The sequence below is a fragment of the Talpa occidentalis genome, unplaced genomic scaffold (assembly GCF_014898055.3).
Source record: "Talpa occidentalis isolate TD23 unplaced genomic scaffold, MPIMG_talOcc4v2.1 talOcc4.15, whole genome shotgun sequence".
Taxonomy (NCBI): Eukaryota; Metazoa; Chordata; class Mammalia; order Eulipotyphla; family Talpidae; genus Talpa; species Talpa occidentalis.
In genome coordinates this window covers 1,140,126-1,161,391 of record NW_023601543.1, presented here as the reverse complement: position 1 = coordinate 1,161,391, position 21,266 = coordinate 1,140,126, and the positions used below count along the sequence as shown (strand labels likewise).

Sequence of the window (21,266 nt, the reverse complement as noted above, 5' to 3'; positions counted from 1 at the left end):
CAGGCTGGCCTGAAATACCGGGCCCTGCTCGGCACAGGCCACCTGCTGCAGCCAGCTGTGGTGACGTGAGGGGGACACCCCCACCCACCCAGAGTCCCTCGCCACAACCTAGCACTGCCCTGGGCCAGCCGGAGGTCACTGTCAAGGGCAAGTCTCCTCTGTCGGCTGGCGGTAGTCAGAGGTCATCTTGCAAGCCTGCAGGGCGGGGCCGGAAGGGATGGTGGCACCCTGCCACATGGTATCTGTCCCAAAAGTGATGGACAGGACCCAGAGACAGCAGGCGAGTCTGCCGCCCAGAAGTCCTGCTGATTTACTGAGTCTTCCAAGTGCCACCCCCCAGAAAGAGTGACAGGGTGCAGTCCCAAGTGGCCATCGAGGAGGGCCCGGTCTAGGATGTAAGGAAAGCAGAAGCCGGGGGTTGGGGGCGCTGAGTGAGCCTTGGAAACATCCTGCCGGCCTCCAGGGCAAGACTGGGGGTCTCAAAGCGGCCTGTGGCCGCGTCCAGGTCACTTCGGGAGGGGAACAGCAGGCCCTGGCAGCCTGAGCCACACCACACACCAGCAACATCATAACAACTTTAATTGCCTTCAAGAGAAACACTCCCCTGCTCCCTCCACCCGCCTCCGGCAGGACCAGAGAAAACAGGCCTTGGAGCCCTGAAGTAACTTGAAAGTACAACACAGAAGGACCTCAGCCCGGCAGGAAGCAAGCCCGGCACAGCCAGCCGCGGGCACTCCCCTCCGAGGGCTGGGCGCCGGCTGGGGCCATGTTACTGGGCTGAGCCCGCCCCTGTGGAACGTGGGGGAGAGAACAGAACTCAAGCGGCTTGAGGGGGGGGAAGCAGAGGGAGCAAACCCAAGACCAAGGGTGAGGAGGCTCCGGAGGCAGCGGGCGGCGGGCCGGGAAGGGGCCTTCACTCCTCCTTCTTGTCTGTGGGGCCGTCCACAGCCGCCTGCAGGGGAGAGAGCGCAGAGCTGCAGGGTGGCAGGGGCCCACTCTGGGCAGCACCCAAAGACCCCATTCCAGCAACAGCAGCAAAGAGCACTGCCCAGGGCGGGTCCGTCAAGCCCTCACGGGCACTAAGCCCCTGCCAGCCCCCCATCTGGGGTATCGCTCTACCAGCACCTGCACCCCAGGGAAGCCTCCACAATCAAGTCCCTTCCAAGTCCAGCTGAGGCTCCACCCAACCGCATATCCTTCCTACAGAGCCTGCCAGGAGCCAGCCCAGGCTGAGGGTGTCCGTTCCCCTTTGAGGGCTGGGCCTTTCCTCTCCGCCTGCTGTGGTGCCCAAATAAAGGTATCAGAGCTCGGGCTGCATACAGGCCCTTGCACCCAATTTCAGGGCCACCTAAGCTTCTAGGTGTGGTCTGAGGAGTGACACCAGGCTGGGAGGAGTAGGTGGGGCTCTCTGGCCCACGTCACCTCCAACATGAAGGAGAGCAGGTTGCCGGCCATCAGCCCGGGAGTCGCCTGCGCCTATACTTCCTGACTAGGCCCTTTGGCAGACCTGGACTTGAGTCAGAAGCCCACACCATGGACTGGGGGTGATGTGTAAGGGAAGGAGCGCCTCTCAGAGGCACAAGTGTGGGCGTGACAGGAGGTGGGTGTAGCACAATGGGCCAAGGCCACTGCCCACGCCACACCTCTCCCGTCGCAAAAGGACTCTGGCTATTGGGCCAGGCTGGCATGCTGGGCAGGCTCTCCTCTCAGCCCAGTCAAACTCAGCCAAGGTGGAGGAAGAAAGAGAGAGAGGAGAAAGCAGCCAGATCGGTCCCCCGTGGGGAGGGGGCCCAAGCAGACAGGGGCTGCCCCGCAGCCTGTGGCTGGGCCCGAAGAAAGCTGAGTGTCGGGGCCTCCTTCCCGGAGCAGCCACCACAGGATGCACAGACCAACCTGCAGCTTTGCATGCTCCTCCAGCAGGCGGTCGTACTCCTGGGTCAAGCCTTCGGACTGTTTCCGCATGGCCAGGGCCTCGTGCTCGGCTTTCTGCAGCTCTGGAGAAGATGCAAACAAGGAGGAAGGCAAAATGAGAAGGCCATGAGGGAGGAGACATCAGCCATGGGCCTGGTTCGACCCACGAGACGTTCCACAACAAATCCTCACAGGGAAGCTCTGGCGACTGTCTCAAGGGTCCCTGAAGCGAAGCCAGAAAATACCAAGCCCCCTCCCCCCCCACACACACTGGTTTTTCACGGAGGGACACCCCTGGGCCCAGGGGGAAGTGACTTCAGCACAGCGAGCGCCCAGGATGAACACTCTGAGCACATCAGGGCAGAGCAGGGCACCATGTAAGGAGCCGCCTTCAGGAGGGGAGCAGACAGGACCATCCCAACCAGCTCCAAGTCAGCCTCCTGCGTCCGCCCTCCCCACCCCCAATGACAGCAGTGCCCACGCTGAGCCCCACGGTGGGTGCAGTGTTCCAGACTTAGCCCAAGGGTGAGGGCATCTGGGGCTCCATGGGCCTCTGGGTGGGACCCCACATGCACTGCCAAGCCAACTGCTGGGGTGGGACGAGTGGGCAGCCAACTCGCTTCATGCCGCCCAGCTCCTGTGCACACACGTCAGCCTGTCATTGATACCTTGGCCCAAGGGGCAAGGGGCACCCTCAACAAGACACCACTCACTCTGCCTGTTGATGGTAAGCTCGTCCTTCAGCCTCCTCAGGTCAGCCTTCAGGCTCCTGTTCTCTTCCTCCACCTTCCTCTCGGCATCCCTGCCATCCAGCCTGACTCCTCCTGCTGCTGTTTCCTACGAAGCACACCAGGCACTGGGTGACCCGGGAGGGCAAGCAGGATGGACGGGGGAGGCGGGGCGGGGTGAGGGGGGTCCTCCCCGCTGAGCTGTGATTCCTCAAGCTGCCGTGGGCACTTGCCCCTCGGAAATGTCAGCACGGAACTAGGCCACTGCTCGTTCCCAGCACCCGGCCAAGGCCGAGGTGTGGCTACCGGCCGAGGGATAGGGCAGGGCCAGCAGAGCCACCTGCTGCTGCCCAGGCCACATGCCCTTCCCGCCCTGGCCCCCGGCCCTGCCTCCTTTCCCGGCAGCTCTGTGGAGCTGACCAGTCCATCAGTGACGCGATTGCTATCATCTGGGGAATTCTGCCAGTCCCCCCAACTGACTTAGGCCCTTCCTTCCTCTCTCCATATCCCAAGGCTCTCTCAGGTCTGGGAGCCCCGAAATCGGCCCTGCCAATCCCACGCCCCCTTACCTATCAGCCCCAGTCCCTGCCTCTGTGCCAGCTTGGCTCACACCTCACCTCCTCCAGCAAGTCTTCTAGGACTGGCCTCCCCTCCCTCCCTGGCTGAGAGCTGTCCTCAGGCACCCAGGGGCCTTAGGTCCCTTCTGCTGTTCTCACTGACTCACGCTTCACACAGGACTCAGCTCGCCAGGGAGTCAGTTTTAGCCGGGAGCCCACCTGGGTGCAGTGGGTAGAGCCGCCCCTTCCCACCAAATCCCCACAGCCCCCACTGGGAAGTACTGGCTGCCCCTCGACCTCGCCGTCAGCTTCGACAACGCCCGGGCAGACCACAGCTGCGAGGCAGGGCCAGGAAGGCCCCCACACCTTCTTCAGCTGGTCATTCTCCTCCATGTACTTCTTGGCCGCCTCGCTCGCACTCTCTGCCTGCTTTCTGAAGGCTTCATTGGAGGCCAGCAGTGTGGCCTGCTGGGAGATGAGCGTCACCAGGCGTCTAAGCAGGCTGCAGGTATTGACAGAAAAAGGGAGAAGCAAGCAAAAGAAAGCCAGAGGTGACTGGCGTGCACATCTCTGGGTTGCTCCGGCCCCAAGTCTGCCTCCCCCCCAGGACCTGCCTCTCAGATTGTCACTGTGCGGTGAGAGGCTGCTGGCCTGGCTCCTGCAACACCAGGGGAAAGGAGGAGCCCAGGAGCCTGCCTTTGTCGCCAGCCCTGAAGGTACAAGTAGGAGCCTGGGAGCTGAGGTGGGCAGGACCCACAGCAAAGGGCCTGGACCAACCCCCCTCCCCGCCACCAGTGCTGACCAGGACCGGGCCATTGGCCTCCCTGTGAGGCCAGGCTAGCTGAATCCCTGTGCCCACCCATAGGGGAAGGCACTGTCGCTGCCCCCATCTCACAGAAGAGGAAAGTGAGGCTCAGCAGGCTGAAACAAGTGGTCAAGGTCAAAAGTCAGAAATTGACATGGCTGGAATCCCAACTCCCATCTGACAGACCCAAGGCCTGGGCTGCAGCCACTGCATGTTCTAAATGATCTGGGAACCACGCCCAGGTCCGAAGTAAGAGGCAGGGTGGAGATGACTCCCCCCCAGCCCCCTCCCAACACGTGGGCCCAGGCAGCTGCCACAACACGGCTGCTGGACAGCATCGCCTCAGGAAGGTCTTCCAGGGCTGGGGGGCAGGAGACGAAGTCTCGTGGCCCAGGCACATGTCCCACGTCCAGACCCACCACGAGAGGGAAGCAGGTGGCAGCTGGGGACACACGCAGCCCCACTGCCCAGCAGCCAGCCCTGCACCAAGATGTTACCTAGCCAGAGGGAAGAGGAAGGACCCCTTCATTCACTGAGGAAGCCAAGTTAACTCACAGGGTCAGAAGAGGGGGGGCTGGGACCCTCGCCCTGCCTGCAGAGTTTTCAGAAGCAGGCACGGTGTGTGCAGGGGCCACCAAGAGGAAACGCAGCTTCGTTCAGGCTGTTTCCACACCCAAGTGCGTGCTCGGCCCCGCCCCCGCCACAGCAGACAGACTGCGCGACACCGGCTGAGGGGGGGCAGGCCAGGTGAGCATCCTGCGCGGCCTGAGGCCTGGCAAGGCCAGTCGAGAGGGAGCACCGAGGGCAGCGGGTTCCAAGGGGCTTCCTGCTTGGGGGCGAGGCTCCAGGGGCCCCTGGCAGCACAGGGAGAGCCAGGTCTGGCTCCTGGCAGGAGGGACAGGTTCCAGTGACATGTGCTCTCTAAAATTAGCAGCTGGGACCTCGTGGCCCAGGGCTCAGGTTTCCCTGTCTCAGCCCCCCAGTGCCGACCAGCCTGCCCCCCACTGGGCTGGAGCCCTGGAGGTGGAGGGAGCGTCTGGAAGCCAGGGAGCAACGAGCCCGCTTCTCAGGCCGGGATGCAGGTCCCCTGGAGGGCCCGGGGAGAAGGCAAGTCTGACGAAGCCCAGCCCCCCAGCCAAGGGCAGGCCGCTTGTGAGCCGGGACGGGGAGCCCACCGTTCCTCCCAGCTGAAACGGGTCGGGGGGCACGCATGCCACCTGGCGGACCCAGCGGGCAAAGAGGGGCGGGCAAGCCCAAGGGTGACACTCTTCCCACTCCGAGGCCAGGCAGGCGGCTGACGCGGGCAGGGCTCCAGAAGTGCTGCAAGTGACCGTGGCCGTCGCCCCGGTTACCCACGGGCCGGCCCAGGGCAGCGGCAACGACAGCAGCAGGGCGCGGGGAGCCCCGCTCTCCTCAACGCCCGCCCAGCCATGGAGAAGCAGGGCCAACACGTAGACGCCAGCACAGACCGCCCGGGGGCACCTGCAAACCTGGCCATCGACATGGTCACACTTTCAGCCCCGGCCTGTAGTGAGGGTGTCCCCTACCCACCCATCCTGTTAGCCCTGTTTCTCCGATCTGTCCCAGCACGACTCTGCATCACTCGACCCTGGATCCCATCCCCCCAGTATGCCCCATCAGACACCCCCAACACCTCCCTCGGCCAAGCCCTCTCAGCTGGCCCCAGCCCTTGTCTCCTGCTCCGTCCTCCACCGGTGCCAGCGCGGGGCCAAGCCTCCAGCAGGACCACCAGCACCGGCCCTGCACCCCGGCCTCGGGCACTAGCTGTGCAGCTTCTGGGGCAGAGGGCCAGTCACCTTGTCAAACCCGCCCCTCCTCCCGATGACCAACCGTCACTGCCACTGACTCCTCACCTCCGGAGTCGGCCATCAGCTAGTCACCTCCAGAGAGGCCACTGCCTGGGAGTGACCCTCACCCCTTCTTTCCCACAGCGTTGCGTCCAGGCCCCAAGGAAAGTCAAGGAGACCTCTCTCCGAGCCCATCTGATCCTGTCCCCTCTTGGCCACCTGCCCAGCACCTTCGGCCTCTGCCTGGCTCCCGGTCCCATCTCCCCTTGCGAGCTCGGCTCCAGTGGCAGCCAGCACGCCCTGCCGGGGGATGCCTGCTTCTGCTTACCTCGCACTGCCGCTCATGGCCTCTCCCACACTGCTCGAGAACTCCAGCTTCCCCCTCGACCACCAGCTTCTCTCAATGGGCTCTCCTGACCAGCCCCAGCGCCCACCTCCATCTGGCTGCTCCACCGGACCCCTCCTGCTGGCACTTCTGCACTGTTCTCTGTGCCCTGTCGGCCTGCCCAGCTGTGAAGGCCTTCAGGCCGGGGACTGGCCCAAGCGCCCCCAGAACTGACACGCTGAAGAAAAGGGGCCTTGGAGATGATGCCTCTCCTGCCCCCACAAGGATGAGGCTGGAACAGAAAGTGGGTCCGGGCCCCCAGCTCTCGCTGGACTCAGCGGTTCGGAGGACGCAGGCAGACGTGGACCGTACCGGTCAGGCAAACCACCGCGTGCCAGGCAACAGCGGCCGGAGCCAACCGGGCTGGGGCACAGCGGCAGCTGAGCGGGCCGGTGGGAAACGCTCCCTGGGTCTGCAGGAGGCTCCCACGGGCCCCAGCTGATCCAAGAACCGGGACCCTGGCACTGCAGAGCAAACCCGCCCAGGAGGGCGGTCTTCTGGAACATCCCTGTCCCTTGCACCCTGGGCCCCGCGTTCTTGCCCTCAACTGCCCTGTCAGTCCCCTCCCGGGCCCCCGGGCCCAGACCCACGCCGGCGGGACGCGCAGGGGAAGGAGCGGAGCTGCCAAGCTCCCAGGGCACAATAGCTCAAGAGATCCCAGCCGGCTCACCCCTCCCCGGGCCCGCGTCTACCACCCAAGAGCGACAGCCCTTGCTCCGCGCCTGCTGACAGCGCAGGTGACAGCGCAGGTGACGAGCCAAGAGCCAGGGGTTCCCGAAGGTTCAGGTTCAAGGCTCCAGCTGAAGAGAAGCCGCGTGTCCTGGGCAGACAAACATCCTTCCCCTGAGTTCAACTTGGCGGCCGAGCGGGCTCGGCTCGTGCGCGCGGGAAAGGGTGAGTACGCGAGAGGAAGCGGGAGGCACGGACACTCTGTGTGGACCAGAAACAGGGCCAAGCACTTGGATGGCACGGCCAGGCTCGCTCGCTCTTCGCACCCGCTCGCAGCAGACTCGCTTTCCTTGAAGTGAGACGTGGGGGGGGGGCTGCCAGTCCCAACCAGAACACTCTGGGATTGCAGTGAACCCCCTACCACTGCCAGGGAGCACTTAGCGTTTCCCAGGCCCCTCCTCCGTGCCACACCCTCCGGTGAGTGGGCCACTCAACCCTCAGGACGTGCCCAAGGCACAGGCAGGTAAGCAACTCCTTCACCCTACTAACCCCCCACCCCGCAAAGGGGAAGCTGGTGTCACAGCGCCACCTGTCGACCCTCCGGGCGGACTGCAGCCCCGTCCCAGGCGGAGTGCCAGGGGAGCAGGAGTCTGGGCGAGGCTGCCCAGCTGGCCAAGGAAAACCAGGGCCCAGGAAGCCACCTGGCAGGGCACCAAGAGCCAGGTGCTGCCTCAGAAGAGGCTTTGGGCAAAGTAGGACGGGAAAAATAGGGTGGAAGCCCCAGGAAACGCTCCCTAAAAGAGCCAGCAGTCGGGAAAATGAGGAAGCAAGACGAAAGGAAGGCGTTTACTGGAAAATCCCGAAAGCTGCCAGCGCGCCTCAGCCCTTAAGCTCCTCCTCCACCTCCTCCGTGAAGGACACGGGCTGGGCAAGTAGGCAGGGGGCTGGAGTCGGGGAAATTGGCCACTTCAAAGGCCCGCCTGGGCAGCACCCACAGCCCCAGGAGGTGAAGGCACGCCAGTGCAGAGTTGGCAGCGGGTAGCTGGTGGCCACCTCCACCTCCCCAGTAGGAGGAGTCGGCACACAGGAAACTGCTTCTGGGGTTCTGTCGTGCCGCCTTTTGGAAAGCAGCTACCTGAGTGGCTTAGGGGCAGCTGGGGACAGAATGACTGACGGCCGGGCCACACAGGCGAGGATGTTTGGGACTAGCTGGCTCAGACCCCTGGGGGCCCACCAGCGACTGGGAAGGGCCCTGGAGGGTGTGGGAAGGAGGCAGCCGTCACCCGATGTGCCTGGCAGGCCTGGACAACAGGCACACGGAGCTCGAGTCCAAAGGGCACTACAAAGGCCAGGGCGGCTTCAAGTGCGCTGCCCGACACGGAAGCCACCAGCCACACGAGGTCTTCCCACGCTCCTCGGGCCTGCCAGCCGCACGCCTTGGCCCCCAGGGCAGCCATGCCCTGCAGCCCCTTCGGCGGGCCAGTGCCACATTGGGGGAGCCCATGGGTCCCTTCCCATCTCAAAGCCTCCCCTCTCCTCTGCCTCGAGGCCTCAGAGAAAGGAGCCCCCCAAACACTTCACGTTCTTAGTGACCTTGGAGTCAAGAAGGAAGCCTGCTTGCTTCATAACCCGCCCCAAACAAGGTCACCGCCACTTGTTCCCAGAGCAAGAGAAACAGAACTCTTGGGTCCAAGCGAAGCAGCCAAACAATCTCATATTGTAACAGAACTGTGACACTGGTGCTGACACATGTCAGATGGTCCTTGGCATCCTCCTAGGGAAGCCCCGCTTACCGGTGCCCACTTATCAGAAGAGGTTCCTAGGCTCAGCACCCAAAGGACACTGGCACACTACCAGCAGTAGGGAGAGCTTGGCAGGGGCAGGGGGACTAGACAGGCACGGACTTATCACAAAGGCTCTCGGTCAGGGCCTCCCACTGCAGCAGCAGCCCACGGCCCTCAGGACACAGAGGCAGCTCCCCGCGCGCCGGGTGGACACCAATCAGGTGGAACTGAAGGCCCAGGCCTGGGCCAGGCCTCCCGGCAGCGCTCCCACAGCAAAAGCCCTCAGCTCTGGCCAGGCCCGAGCCACGGTATGTCAAAGCCCCTTAAATGCCTCACCCAGAGTGACAGCAACGCGCAAACCAAGGAGTCACCAGCCAGCCGCAAGGAAGCAGGGGCTGGGAGCAGAGCGGTCGCTAACGGCTCTCTGTTGCTGCGGAACCGCAGCCCAAGTCCTGCAGGTTACATGAAAACAGGCTTATGTTTCAAAAAAGAACAAGTCTCGAAGGCATCCGAGATTTCTTTCAGAATCACCCAGAGCCACAGGCTAGATGCAGAGAGGGCTTGCTGCTGAAGCTGGGGCGCCCGTGGGGGCTGGTCTCTATTTTGCTTTCACTTCATGCCGGGTGATTTGAGAGGCAGCCAGGACTGAGAACCCCCCGGCAGCCCCAGGCTCTCCCAGAGCAGGCCTTGTCACCTCTGCCCTCCTTGCCTACCTGCCCCGCCCAAGCTGTTCCAGTGGGGCCCCACCCTACCCAGGCCTGGCTCGCCCAGGTGGAAAAACTCCCACCGAACTCTGTGGCGCCTCGCTACTCGGGGTGCTAGCGACAACAGCATTTATTACACACTCCCCACGTACCAGGCCCACAGACAGTGTGACCTGCGTTACCTCCAGCCTCACACCAAGTGCACGAGAGGTGTCCCCACCCCCACTGCACGGTGAGAGCCCACTCAGAGACAGTAAGGGATTTGCCTGAGGTCACACAGCTAGCCAGTAACCGGACGGGGGCTCAAACCCAGGCCCAAGCAAAGCCTGCCTCTCGGGACCTCCCTGAGCTGTTAGCTGTCCCCTGTGAAGGCGGGGAGAGGCTGCCTCACAGCAAGGGCAGTGCAGAAGCCAGGCCGGCCGGTGGCCCCCCACTGTCCCAGTTCACATGAGGCTTGCCCGATGCAGCGTCTGCGGCACGGCTGCGCAACATGAGTGGAACACTGCTGACCAGGACACCAGGCAGTGCAGAGACCAACGTGACTTTCTGCGCGCGGTACCAAAATGAAAAGACTACACGTATATATATACATACATACATGAGCAGTGGAGGGGGGGACCCACGTGGGATGAGAAAAAAGAGCACCGCACCCCCAAGCTTCTGGTTTGGGACAGTGCTCCTCAAACTTTGTGGCCCGGCCCACAGAAGATAACAAACAGCCCCAAGTCAGAGCCCACACGCTTCAGAGGCAGGAGCCACGGGCCAGGCCCCAGAGCCCGTGGCAGAAGCCCAGCTTCCCCCTCACCCAAATTTCAACAGCTGAACTCTCCCCTACCATGCTCTGATCCTGACCCCATTTTGGAGCTTTGCCTGCTGCCACGTCCCCCTGTCCACTAACCTGCAAACTGCGCCCCAGTCCTACTTCTCCCCGCCTTTCCTTCTCCTCCCCTTGCTCTAGCCGGCTTCCGGGGAGTGGCCACCCCCCAGCGCACACTTCCCCTCCTGGCCCAGGCCCTGGCTGCTCCTCCCTCCCACGAGGCCTACAGGCATCCTCCCGGGGTCAGCCACAGGTGCCACCCCGCGGGCGCCCAGGGCAGCAACACTGCACCTTAGCCGTACCTTAGCTGCAGGGCTGGTCGGCCCACTGGCTCCTCCCCTCTCTCACGCTGGCTGCCAGAGCCCACTGGCACCTCTCCACTCTGTCCCCCTCGCTCCTATGCTATTACGGTGCCCTGGCTCAGGCTGCAGCGGCTCACTCCAGGGGCCTCCAACTGGAGGCCGGATGGGACTCCTGCGCCGTCCCATCCCACACCCAGCTGCTGAGCAGGAACCTGGCTCCGACCGTGACGCCCACTGATGGGAAGGCCCACCAGGTCCCTCCGACCGCATGGCATCAGACACAAACTGTGGCACCATCATGCTGGGCCCATGCGCCCCTGATCTGAACCTGGCCCGTCAGTGAAACTGCAAACATGGGGCCTCCGTGGTGGCGCAAGGGGTTAAGCGCCGCACTATGAAGTAATCCACAGCCTCTGCAGCACGAGTTCGATCCCCGGCCAAGGAGCAACCTACAGGGCGCAACAGACCTCTCCTGTCTCCCCGCTGCTCCCCTCAGCAGTGTATTTCGTCAGTCTGCCTGTTCTGTTCCCCACTCTGTCTCTGGTGAATTCTCTCACCCCCCGCATCTCTGGCCTGTACCCCAGCTCTTGCATGCATAAATAAAATGAATTTAAAATAAAAAAGAAGAGAGCCTCCCAGGTGGCGCAGCGGCTGAGCGTTGGGCTGCGAAGCTGCCCGCAGTCTCTGCAGCACCGGTTCGTTCCCGGGCCGCCAGTGAGGGTCCCACATGGCACGCAGACCTCTCCTGCCGCGCCCACTGCTCCCCTCAGCAGTGTATTTCGTCGGTCTGCCTGTTCTGCTCCCCGCTCTGGCGAATTCTCTCACCCTCCCGCGCTTCTGACTGTACCCAGTGCTTGTATAAATAAATAAATAAATCTTTTTATTTATTTATTTATTTTTTTTAAAAAGAGGGCCTCCCCTGGTGGCGCAGCGGTTGAGCGCTGGGCTGCAGAGCTGCCCGCAGCCTCTGCAGCGCCAGTTCGATCCCGGGCCACCGGCGAGGGTCCCACATGTTGTGACAGACCTCTCCTGCCGCCCGCTGCTCCCCTCAACAGTGTACTTTGTCAGTCTGCCTGTTCTGTTCCCCGCTCTGGCTCTGGTGAATTCTCTCACCCTCCTGCGCTTCTGACTGTACCCAGTGCTTATATAAATAAATAAATAAATAAATAAATCTCTTTTTTTTTTAATTAAAAAAAAAAAAGAAAGAAACTGCAAACATGGACAAGACAGGCAGATGGGAAGAGGCAAGCCACGCTCTGAACAGCACCAGGCAGCCCAAAGAACCCAGAGGGGGTGAGGCACACATAAAATGACAATGGCAAGGGGTCCCCACTGCTTCTGATGCAGAAACTGGGGAGCTGGGCTCCACACCCATCGACAGGGAGCTGGCTGGACACGTGGTGGTGCTCGAACTGGACTGCTTGTACAAGGTCAAGGCTGGTGATAAACTCAGTGGGGCAGAAAGGCAAGCTCCTCCGTGACAGTGACAGGAGGCCCCATTCTTAAAAGCATGAAGCTTCCATACAGAAGCACCCAGGTGCTGCGGCCCCAAACTGAGTTCTCAGTTCTGCCGATGACCAGCTCTGGGCGGAGAAGGCTCTGATCTTCTCTGAACCTCAGTTTCTTCCCTGCAGCACTAAGGTAAAAATTACTACATGCCTAGCACATGGAAGGCGTAACAAGCAGCCGCTACTGCAGTAGAAAAGTCTGGAAAGGCACGGACAAAAAGTATGTCAAGAGCGGCTGTGGCAGCTTTTCAGAGAACTCACTTTCTTGTTCACTGAAAGCTTCATCTTCCTCCAAGGCCTACACGCTCCTGACCTGACGTTCATCTTGGGTCTGGAAGGAATTCAGGCAGCTGAGCTGCCAGCCTCACGAGAGCGAGTAGGAAGGACACGGGAGAGCTCGGCTCACTGGCGGTGCAGGTCACAAGTCGGCTGGACCAAAAAGCAGCGTCGCAGTACCCACAGCTCACACCAACACCCACAGGCTGCTGTCTGCACAGGGGCGGAAGGCAGCTGTGGCCCGCAGGAACCCGCACACCTCAGGCCCTGCCGCTCTGGGGCTGCTCCTCTCGTTCGCAGGCCCTCGGGGGAGGCTGCCACACTAACACAGCCCAGCAAGTGCTCACGGCCCACACAGAGAGACCAGCTGTGGCTGTCCTGCCTCCTAGATAAGCCTTCTCTTGCACAGGTAAGAACACTCCAGGCAAGGGGAGAGGGTTCCCAGAGGCACACCACCACCGAAGAAGGAGCCCTGGTCTGGAGGCGCCCGTCTCCTGGCGAATCTCACGACCTCCTCCCCAGGACGCCAGCCCCCCGAAGGACAGACACGAGAACAGAGGCAGGCCTGGATGTTTGCTGTGACCCACAGCATTAGGGGCACCCCACCAGAGTAACTCCAATACAGTCTGCTGAGGGTGATCCAGGTGCCCATCCCCCGAACCACAGAGCTTATTATTCCTCCTATGACAGCAGCCCCGCACGGCCTCAGGTAGCGTAATGCTCACATGCTTGTGGAGGCCAAAGGTGCAACCCCAGGAGACATTTCTCACAGTGCAAGCAAAGCTGACCTAATAGGGCGAGGCAGCTCTTTCCTGCGCCTCACACAAACGCCCATCTAACTCGAGTTCACGAGGTGCCCACACTGAAAGGACGCCCAGCAGCTGGGAGGGGTGCCCAGTCAGTCATGTGCTGCAGGTGAAAGCGGGCATCCACCAAGACAGGGCTTCCCACGCAACATCCCCCATGCAACAGCAGTTTCCGAAAGAACCAACAGGGTATGGGAGGAAAGTGAGGGTTCGCTAAGTGCTTCCAAAGCATCTGACCACGTCCAGGCCCAGATGAATCCTGCTGCAGGCGGCCCGGAGGCCTGGCCCAGACGAGATGGGCTGGAGCAGCGCCAGCAAGCACTGCCCTGAGCGCAGACTCAGCCGGGGGCGAGGGCCGGCCCGCGGAGAGAACACCGGCGCCCCATCGCCACTGAGCGGAGCGAGAGTAGGAGGGACGGAACGCGCAAGAGGGCAGGCTGGAAAGCACAGACGTGGCAGAGTGACTTTTAACAGGAAAAACTTGGAACCAGCTCGCACACCCATGAATGGGAAGTGGGTGAAAACCCACGCAGGCGCTACGTGACCATTAAGGGGAACCAGCGAGATCTGCGTGAGTCATTTGGAAAAATCGCCAAGACGTACTGTCGGGTGAAAAAGGCAAGTCAAAGAAAGCAGGGCCAAAAAAGCCGGTGGCTCTTTTAAGAAAAAAGTCACGCTTCATGGAAAGGTTTATGAAAAGGCTCCGAACCGAGCCCGCTGCGCCGGCTCGAGGCCCGGAGGAAGCCGCCACACACCCCTGCCCGAGTCCCGCAGCCTCTGCCATTGGGGGTGCGTTCCTTTCCCAGCAAGCAGGCGTGACTTTTGCGATGGGAACAAGAGCTGACGGCTGGGTTTGAAAAGGGCTCGCTGCCAGCCACCTATGGGCCGTGGGGTATCGAGTCTGGGAGGAACATTTCCACGGCTGGGATCGCACAAAGGAGAAGCGCCTCAAGGCCGCAGCGGCAATACCGAATCTGCCTCCTCGGCTAGGAGCAAGTACAGATTCCTGGAACATTCTAACAACGAACAGATCGGGCCTCCCAGGTGGTGCAGGCGGTTGAGCACCGCACAGATCACTTGAAGGCTACTGGTGAATCCACACTGATCCCGAGGGTCACTGTTTCCTTTACTAAGAAGGGGTCCAAGACCAACCTCACATCACAGGGGTGATCTGCCCCCTAAGGCTTCGCGATTCCAGGCCTCCCCCACTGCACCATCCCCCAGCCGGACAAACGCGCTCAACCTTTTCAAAGGACACACGTGGGAACTGCTCAGGCTGCCGGGAGCACCACAAGCTCCCGTGGCATCACTACACCGGGAAAGGCCAAGGGACAGAGTGAGCCTCAGACCCCAGCCACAAAAGTCCCTGTTCAACGGGCCCTCTTAACCTGGGCCCCGAAGGCCCTCTCCCAGAGGATGGAAACGTCTGGTCATGGACTTCGACTTCCGCCCAGAGAGCGATTTGGTAATGCATTTGCCCGAGAAGAGGCAGATGACAGCAGAGTCAGAGCCCGGTGCCCTGACTTTCTGTTCACTCTGTTCCCACTCTCCACCCTGCCGCAGGGGTGCCAGGAGGGAAATCGGTAGGCCTCAAGGGAAACCGTGGCTCCCCTAACACAGACGGGGTGTCTGGTTCAAGGCCACAGACCGGAGGATCAGAGTCACAGGCCAGCCGCCCAGGGCACTCACAAGGACAGCAGCAGGGAGAAGCCGGCGATGTAGAGATTCCTCTGGGCACGGAAGAGCTTCATGTGGAAGTGCTCCATGGCCCCGGGACTGTTCTGCAGATTCACCTTCTCCGTCACGTCGTCGTACTTCCGGATCTCACGGACTGCGTCTGTGGCGGGGCAAGACGGGAATGAGGGTATTTAGTTCCACTCGGATAAGACCAGGCTCCCTGGTGAGCAGGCCCAGTTGTCCCCCTTCAAGAGGCACCTTGGGGAAGCCCTGCCTTCAGACCGACACTCTCCTCTAGTTCTTCTCCCCGCACCTCAGCCCCATCCTACCAGACCACGAACCGCACTTGAGTCCAGAGTGCTGCTGGCCACAAGGGCCACTCCCCTTTTCATGGCACCCCAATGTCTTGCTCTGTTTAACTCAAGTCGGGTGCACCAGCAGCCACCCTGTGGAGAAGGCCAGGTCGGCCTGTTTCTGGAAATGCCTGCTGAAGAGATTAGCACCTCCTATGAGTCAAGACCCAGGACACCTGCTGAGGATGTAAGGGCTTTGCTCCTTAGCTCCTAAACAAGCTCCTGACTGCTTTACCCTAATTACGAAAGGTACTTATGCTCCTCAAAACCTCGAATATACCAGAAATCTGGAGACCCCCGTCACGTGCACCCCCGGCAGGTGCGTGGCAGGCACGCAGTGCCCCTGGCTGAAGCACTGACGGTCAGTCACACTCCTCATCTGAGATCACGGCTCCCCACTCCCCAACTAGACTACACACTCCGCAGAGCATAAGTCTGTTCCGCTGCACCTCCCGGGCGGCCACAGTTCTGGACACATGGGCACGCACGTAACTGGTAAGTCAGGAGCAGCTCTGCGCCCGAGAGGCACCAAGACATCTTTTGAAGTCAGATGTTAAGATCTGCTGAAAGAAGGCTCTGGATACACCCAGGGGGAGAGCGGCACGGCATCTCTGTGCAGGTACCGTCTGTTCTGAATTTCCGGTTTTAGACTGCTTGGTCTAATCTGTGTCATGAAGCCAACACTCTCCAGCACTGCCAACAGGGTGTAAAGCAATTTGTTATGGATAGAATGTTCCTAACTCCAAGTTCCTATGCCGACATCTCTACCCCCCATGCAAAGGTATCAGGAGGTGGGGCTTCAGCGTGAAGCTAGGTCAGGAGAGCAGAGCCTTCGTGAGTGGGGGTGGGATTAATGCCCTAATAAAAGAGACCCATGGGCCTCCCCAGTGGCACAGCGGTTGAGCGCTGGGTTGCGAAGCTGCCCGTAGCCTCTGCAGCTCCAGTTGGATCCCCGACCACCGGGCGAGGGTCCCACATGGCGCATAGATCGTTCCTGCCGCCCGCTGCTCCCCTCAGCAGTGTACTTCGGTCCTTCTGCCTGCTCTGCTCCCCGCTCTGGCTCTGGTGAATTCTCTCACCCTCCCGCGCTTCTGACTGTACCCAGTGCTTGTATAAAATAAATAAATCAATCTTAAAAAAAAAAGAGACCCCACAATGCTCCCTTGCCCCTTCCTCTACCTGAGGACACCACGAGAAGACGGGCGTCTGTGCACTAGAAAGAGGGCCCTCATCAGATACCAAATATGGCACCTTGACCCTGGCCTCTCCAGCCTCCAGGACTGTGAAAAATAGATGCCCAGTGTTCAAGGACCCCATTCAAAGGTCTTTTAGTTTCAGGGCCCAAACCAAAACAAATCATGTCATTCCAAATGTTTCTACCCTTGGATTCATCAGTTCTACCACTGTGAAGTGGTCCTAGAAGCACCTGCATAAATAGAAGTCGAGAAAGCCCACAAAGAGGGAATGAAATTATAACCACGAGACAAAACACCAGTCTTTAGAAAGAATGAGATGGACAGGAAAAGATCTCTGGGATACAGCGAGCAGAAAAAGCAGTCCCGAACAGCGTGTGACGTGGTCCGGATCAACTCCCAAACAGCACATCGTGCTCCGGTCAGACAATGGCATCAAGAGAGTCCACGGAAACACACAACCAAGTGTGAATGGCCATTACCTGTGAGACCTGGGATTGTGGAGGGCTTTACCTTTCCAGTTCAACTGCTGATTTTTTTTTAAAACAACGATGTATTATTTAAGGGGTTAAAAACATGTTTTTCCACACTGTCGTCTGCATCCAGGAGCCCCACCACCTTAGGGACCACCTTGATCGATGGGAGAAAGCAGACTGGGGCTGGGGGATGGTGGGCCAAAGCGGGCCACAGGCCCCAAGCAGGCCACAGAGCGCAGCCCTCCCTAACTCAAGCCCTCCACCCTCATCAGGATCCCCCATCCCCCCAACCCCAGCTAGACCTGCCCTCAGCCCCTCCCAGTGAAGACCCAAGGCCCACAAGGGCTGCAGCTCTAACTGGCTACTCCCCCGCCACCCCCGGCCCCAAGCACTTGTGACAAGCTAACACTTCCACCTGTGGAAGGCTCCACAGGCCTCTCTAAATTAGTCTCCCACCAGGACAGGAAGCAGGCTGTCATGGTAGCAGACATCTGTTTCTGACTTCTGAGCAGCCTCTTGACCCCACAGAACGGTACCTTTGCCAACAACTGGGCTCTGCACGGAGCCTCTGGGCCCACTGGGCTAAGCTCCGGAGTCTGCTTTGCAGGGGAGCATGGTCCTGGCAGGGGTGGGACTCTCAGCTGAGTCCCTCCCTGCTTCCTTCCCACACCCACAAGCAACCACCCACAAGCTCAGTTCCAAAACTCTGTAGCCTGGCTCTTCGCACGGGAGGATGCCATGTGCTGCCGCCCCCTCCAGGCTGAGGCCACTCCAGGAGAGAACTCTGACTGGAAAGAGCTGCTGCCTCTTAGGGCTCTGCCAAGTATTTCAAGAACAGCAAGGCCTATGAGCAGCTGGCACCCACCCTCCAGAGTTGGGAACAGATAGGCCACATCTGGCCTGTTCAGTCCTGCCTGAACACATCCCATTAGGGCCAGGAGACACGAGCAAGGAGAAGAGACTTGTGCTGCTCCAGTGGGCGGGGCTGTGCCCTCTTGCTGAGTATGTGCTGGGGACCCAGGAGGAGGGCACCACCGCTCATGGACCACCATTAGCGGCAGAGACAAAGAAATACTATGCAGAGTCCAAGCAGGGACCACGATGATGACTCACCACAGCACAACACACACTGGCAGTCACACTCGAGCTGTAGCAATCCCTCCGGCCTCCGGTCACACCACCATGTCATGAAAGGCTTGCCGTCCACCTCAGCACCACCCGGGCCCCGGCCCAGCCCTGAGTGTGCCTCGGAACTCTTTACCTGTTCCAGCTGCTGATGCACACCTCAGTATGGGAGTGGAAGAACCTTCAGGGCCAGACCCAGAAAAGACACCAGCTCTGACCCAGCCCCAGAGAGGTCAGGGATCTACCACCAGGATGCGCCGCCAGACCTCTTGGTGCCGGCAGCACGACCGGCCGGGGTGCCTCCCCATCTCCGTGGCAGCTCATGCCTCGAAGGAGACGACGCGTGCTGCTCTGAGACGCCAGGGAGCAGCGCTGCAGACCGAGGGCGGCACGGGCCAGCTCCCATCTCAATTTGGCTTCTAGAATGACCTAAGGAGCCACTCCAGAGTCTTCGGTGGCCATCCGTCACAAGGATACCTCCCTCAAGATTGCTAGTCAAAGTGAGTGCCCTGCTGGCCATCAGGAACACCCGTTTTGTGGGTGAAGGGAGCCTCCTTCCTCAAGAAAGACAAGGGCTCTTGAGTGGTTTGTGTCTGCAAAGCCAAAACTGCTACATGGGAACACAACATGGGCTTGGCAGCAGAGGCGACAGCCAAGGGTCAAGGTCAGGGAGGGGTCACTCACCAATGACCAGCAGCACGAGGATGATGATGAGAACCACAAAGAAGGTGTTGCCATAGGTCACTACCAACTCCACCAGGCGGGACTTGAAAATCTTCTGCCATCTGTGAAGACAAAGAAGACAGGGGTCCTCAGGCTCGGCCTCAGCCACTTGCCTTTCTCCCACGTGCCACCCAGTCAAGCGGGGGGAGGAGGGATGCACATCCATGTATGGGAATTTCTAGAAAACCCAAGTCTTAAACACTGGTGGTCCCGTTGGGGGGGAATGGGCAGCTTGCTTTCCATCTCATCCCCCTACACAGCATTCATACTGCTTGCCTCACGCGCATCACTTAAGGGGCTTGTTCACGTGACGAGTCCTAGTTCACCTCGATCCTCACCACCTGGAAACATTTATGAAACGAACCCCACATCTCCCTTCACTTCACTTTCCTCCATAACTATGGCAGGAGGCAGTTCTAGCAAAGAGCCTTCAGAAAAGGCCGGCGCACTCACGCTGTCGCCACCGGCCTGCATGAACATCGGCAAGAAGCCCTCTTATCGGAGCTGAGTCCCAAAGTCCACTGGCAGCGTTTTCTCTGTACTGGTTGGTCGGTGTGAATCTCAACTGACAAGGCTCTGATTCAGCCTTTAGTTGACAAGTACCGCAAGCCCCTCCCTTGTAAGCGCCCCCTTCCCTCTCCCTCTTTTGCCTTCTTCCCCCATTCACTTCTGGCAGAAACCAGGCTGGTAGTCCTACAATGCTCCCCAGATTGCAGCTCCAAGGGGGACCCTGATCGCTGCACTTCAGATTCAGATCACGCTTCCAGCAAGAAGATTCCAGAAACCACATAACAGAACTCCTGTCATGTCACGTCAGAGGCACTATTCCTCACTAAAAGCAGTTTCCACATCTGCGGACTGTGCTGGAGGACTACTGGGGCTTTGGTGGTGGCTGTGGTGCTGTCACATACATCCAAAGGGGTGTGAACCTGTACCCGCAAATGATACCCAACATTGTAAACTGTTGTTACCTCCATAAAAACAGTACAAAAAAAAAAAAAAAACCCTGTGGACACTTCGCTTTATCTGCAATTTCCAAATTCAAATTTAAAAGTGTACTATTTGTGGCGCAGGCGGTTGAGTGCCGCGTGGTGAAGCTGTCCGCAGCCTCTGCAGCGCGGGTTTGATGCCTGCCGGCTGGCGAGAACCCCACATGTCAGGGCACACCTCTCCTGCCTCGCCCGCTGCTCCCCTCAGCGGTGTATGTCGTCGGTCTACCTGTTCTGTTCCCCACTCTGTCTCTGGTGAATCCTCTCAGCCTCTCGCGCCTCTGGCCTGTGCCCTGCTTCTTGTACAAATAAATAAATCTTTACCAAAAAAATAAAGTAAAAGTCTACTGCTCATGTATTACATAATTAATAACTTCAGATTCGAGTCTAACAGTCCATCTGCGCATCACAAGGGACCACAGTCTCCTTCCAGGCCGGGTAAGGCCCGAGAGGATATTGCGCCACGCCAGAGAAATACTTAGGAGGACAGAAGTCACCATCTCGGCCAACAACGTGGCCTTGTGGTGCACGTCTCCTGGATCTCACCATGCCACCCCTTGCACCCCTGGGGCCCGGGGAGGCAGGAGGCATCCGCCCAGCACCATGAGAGGTCTTCTACCACCCCTCGCCCCCAGCACCCCAAGCGCTGGAAGCAGGATGCAGGAGAGAGAAGCTGGAGGAGATGTGCGCAAGCCCAACTGTGCAGGAGGTTGGCAAGAATAAGCATAACCGCTGCCACCCCGAGCCCGGACAGGTTCGACCTGTTCCCTGCCGGCCCCGATTCCAGGGCCCACCGGCCCTGCGCCCAGACGCCCGTCCGCCCACAGGCCCTACCTCTTGGGAGAAATGAAGGGGATGCAGAGCAGCAGCACAGCGAAGACCTCCGCGTACAGGAAGGTGGCCACCGCGGTCCACTGCAGACTCATGCCGGCCAGGAGAAGCGATCGTCTCCTGTGGGGCAGACAGGGCCGCGAGTGAGCGCCGCCCCCGCCCGCCCAGAGAGCGGCCATCGACGCTCAAGACCCCGCACGCTCCGTCTGCGCCGCCGGGGGCCCCGCCGGGAAAGCCTTCGCAACACGCCAGGGAGGTGCGCGGGGCGGGGACCTCCCCGGGCCCCGCCGGCCTTTCTCCCACAGCCGCGGCGCCCCCGCCACGGGGCGACGCAGGCCCGACCCCCCTCCAGCGGGGCCCCTCGGAGAGCAGGCGCCGGGCTCCGGGGCGGCAGCCCGGCCAAGGGGCCCTCTCTCCCGTCGCTGACGGGGCGGAGGGCTGGGGGCCTCGGGAAGCTCACAGGGCCACTCCCGGGGGGGCAGGAGCCGGACCAAGAGCAAACACAGGTCTCCACTCAGCTCGTCACCAGGGCCCCTTTCAGAGAAAGTTCCAGAAGTCGTCTCCTCGGAAGCCAGAAGAGCCCCTCCCGGCAGCCCCGGTTGGCCACGGCGCCCGCCCCGCAGGAGAGAGGCCCGGCGTCCGCCCCCCCCCGCCACCCCGCCCACCCACTTCGGCCCCCGAGCCTCGGCCCTCTCCGTGCCGCCCGCCGCCCCCGGGTCGAGGGCCCCGGGCCCGGAGTCGGGCCGAGCGGCCGCGGCGCTCACCGAGTTTCTCACAGTCACCGCGCACGCCCCGCGGCAAACGCTGCCCGACTCTCCCACCGCCGCGCAAGCCCCGCC

The 21,266-nt window shown here is 60.8% G+C and overlaps 1 protein-coding gene across 1 annotated transcript; it reads right to left on the bottom strand.

Moving 5' to 3' along the window:
• Window positions 1–538: 538 nt before the first annotated feature.
• On the bottom strand, window positions 539–21,261 carry BCAP31 (B cell receptor associated protein 31). Its single transcript, XM_037511783.2, has 8 exons — window positions 21,192–21,261; window positions 20,431–20,547; window positions 18,569–18,669; window positions 14,750–14,897; window positions 3,563–3,698; window positions 2,625–2,748; window positions 1,894–1,994; window positions 539–952 (listed from the first exon to the last, which is right to left on the bottom strand). Exons 2-8 carry the CDS (start codon window positions 20,520–20,522, stop codon window positions 914–916), a joined length of 741 nt encoding a protein of 246 aa, XP_037367680.1. The 5' UTR covers window positions 20,523–20,547; window positions 21,192–21,261; the 3' UTR covers window positions 539–913.
• Between the last annotated feature and the right edge of the window lie 5 nt (window positions 21,262–21,266).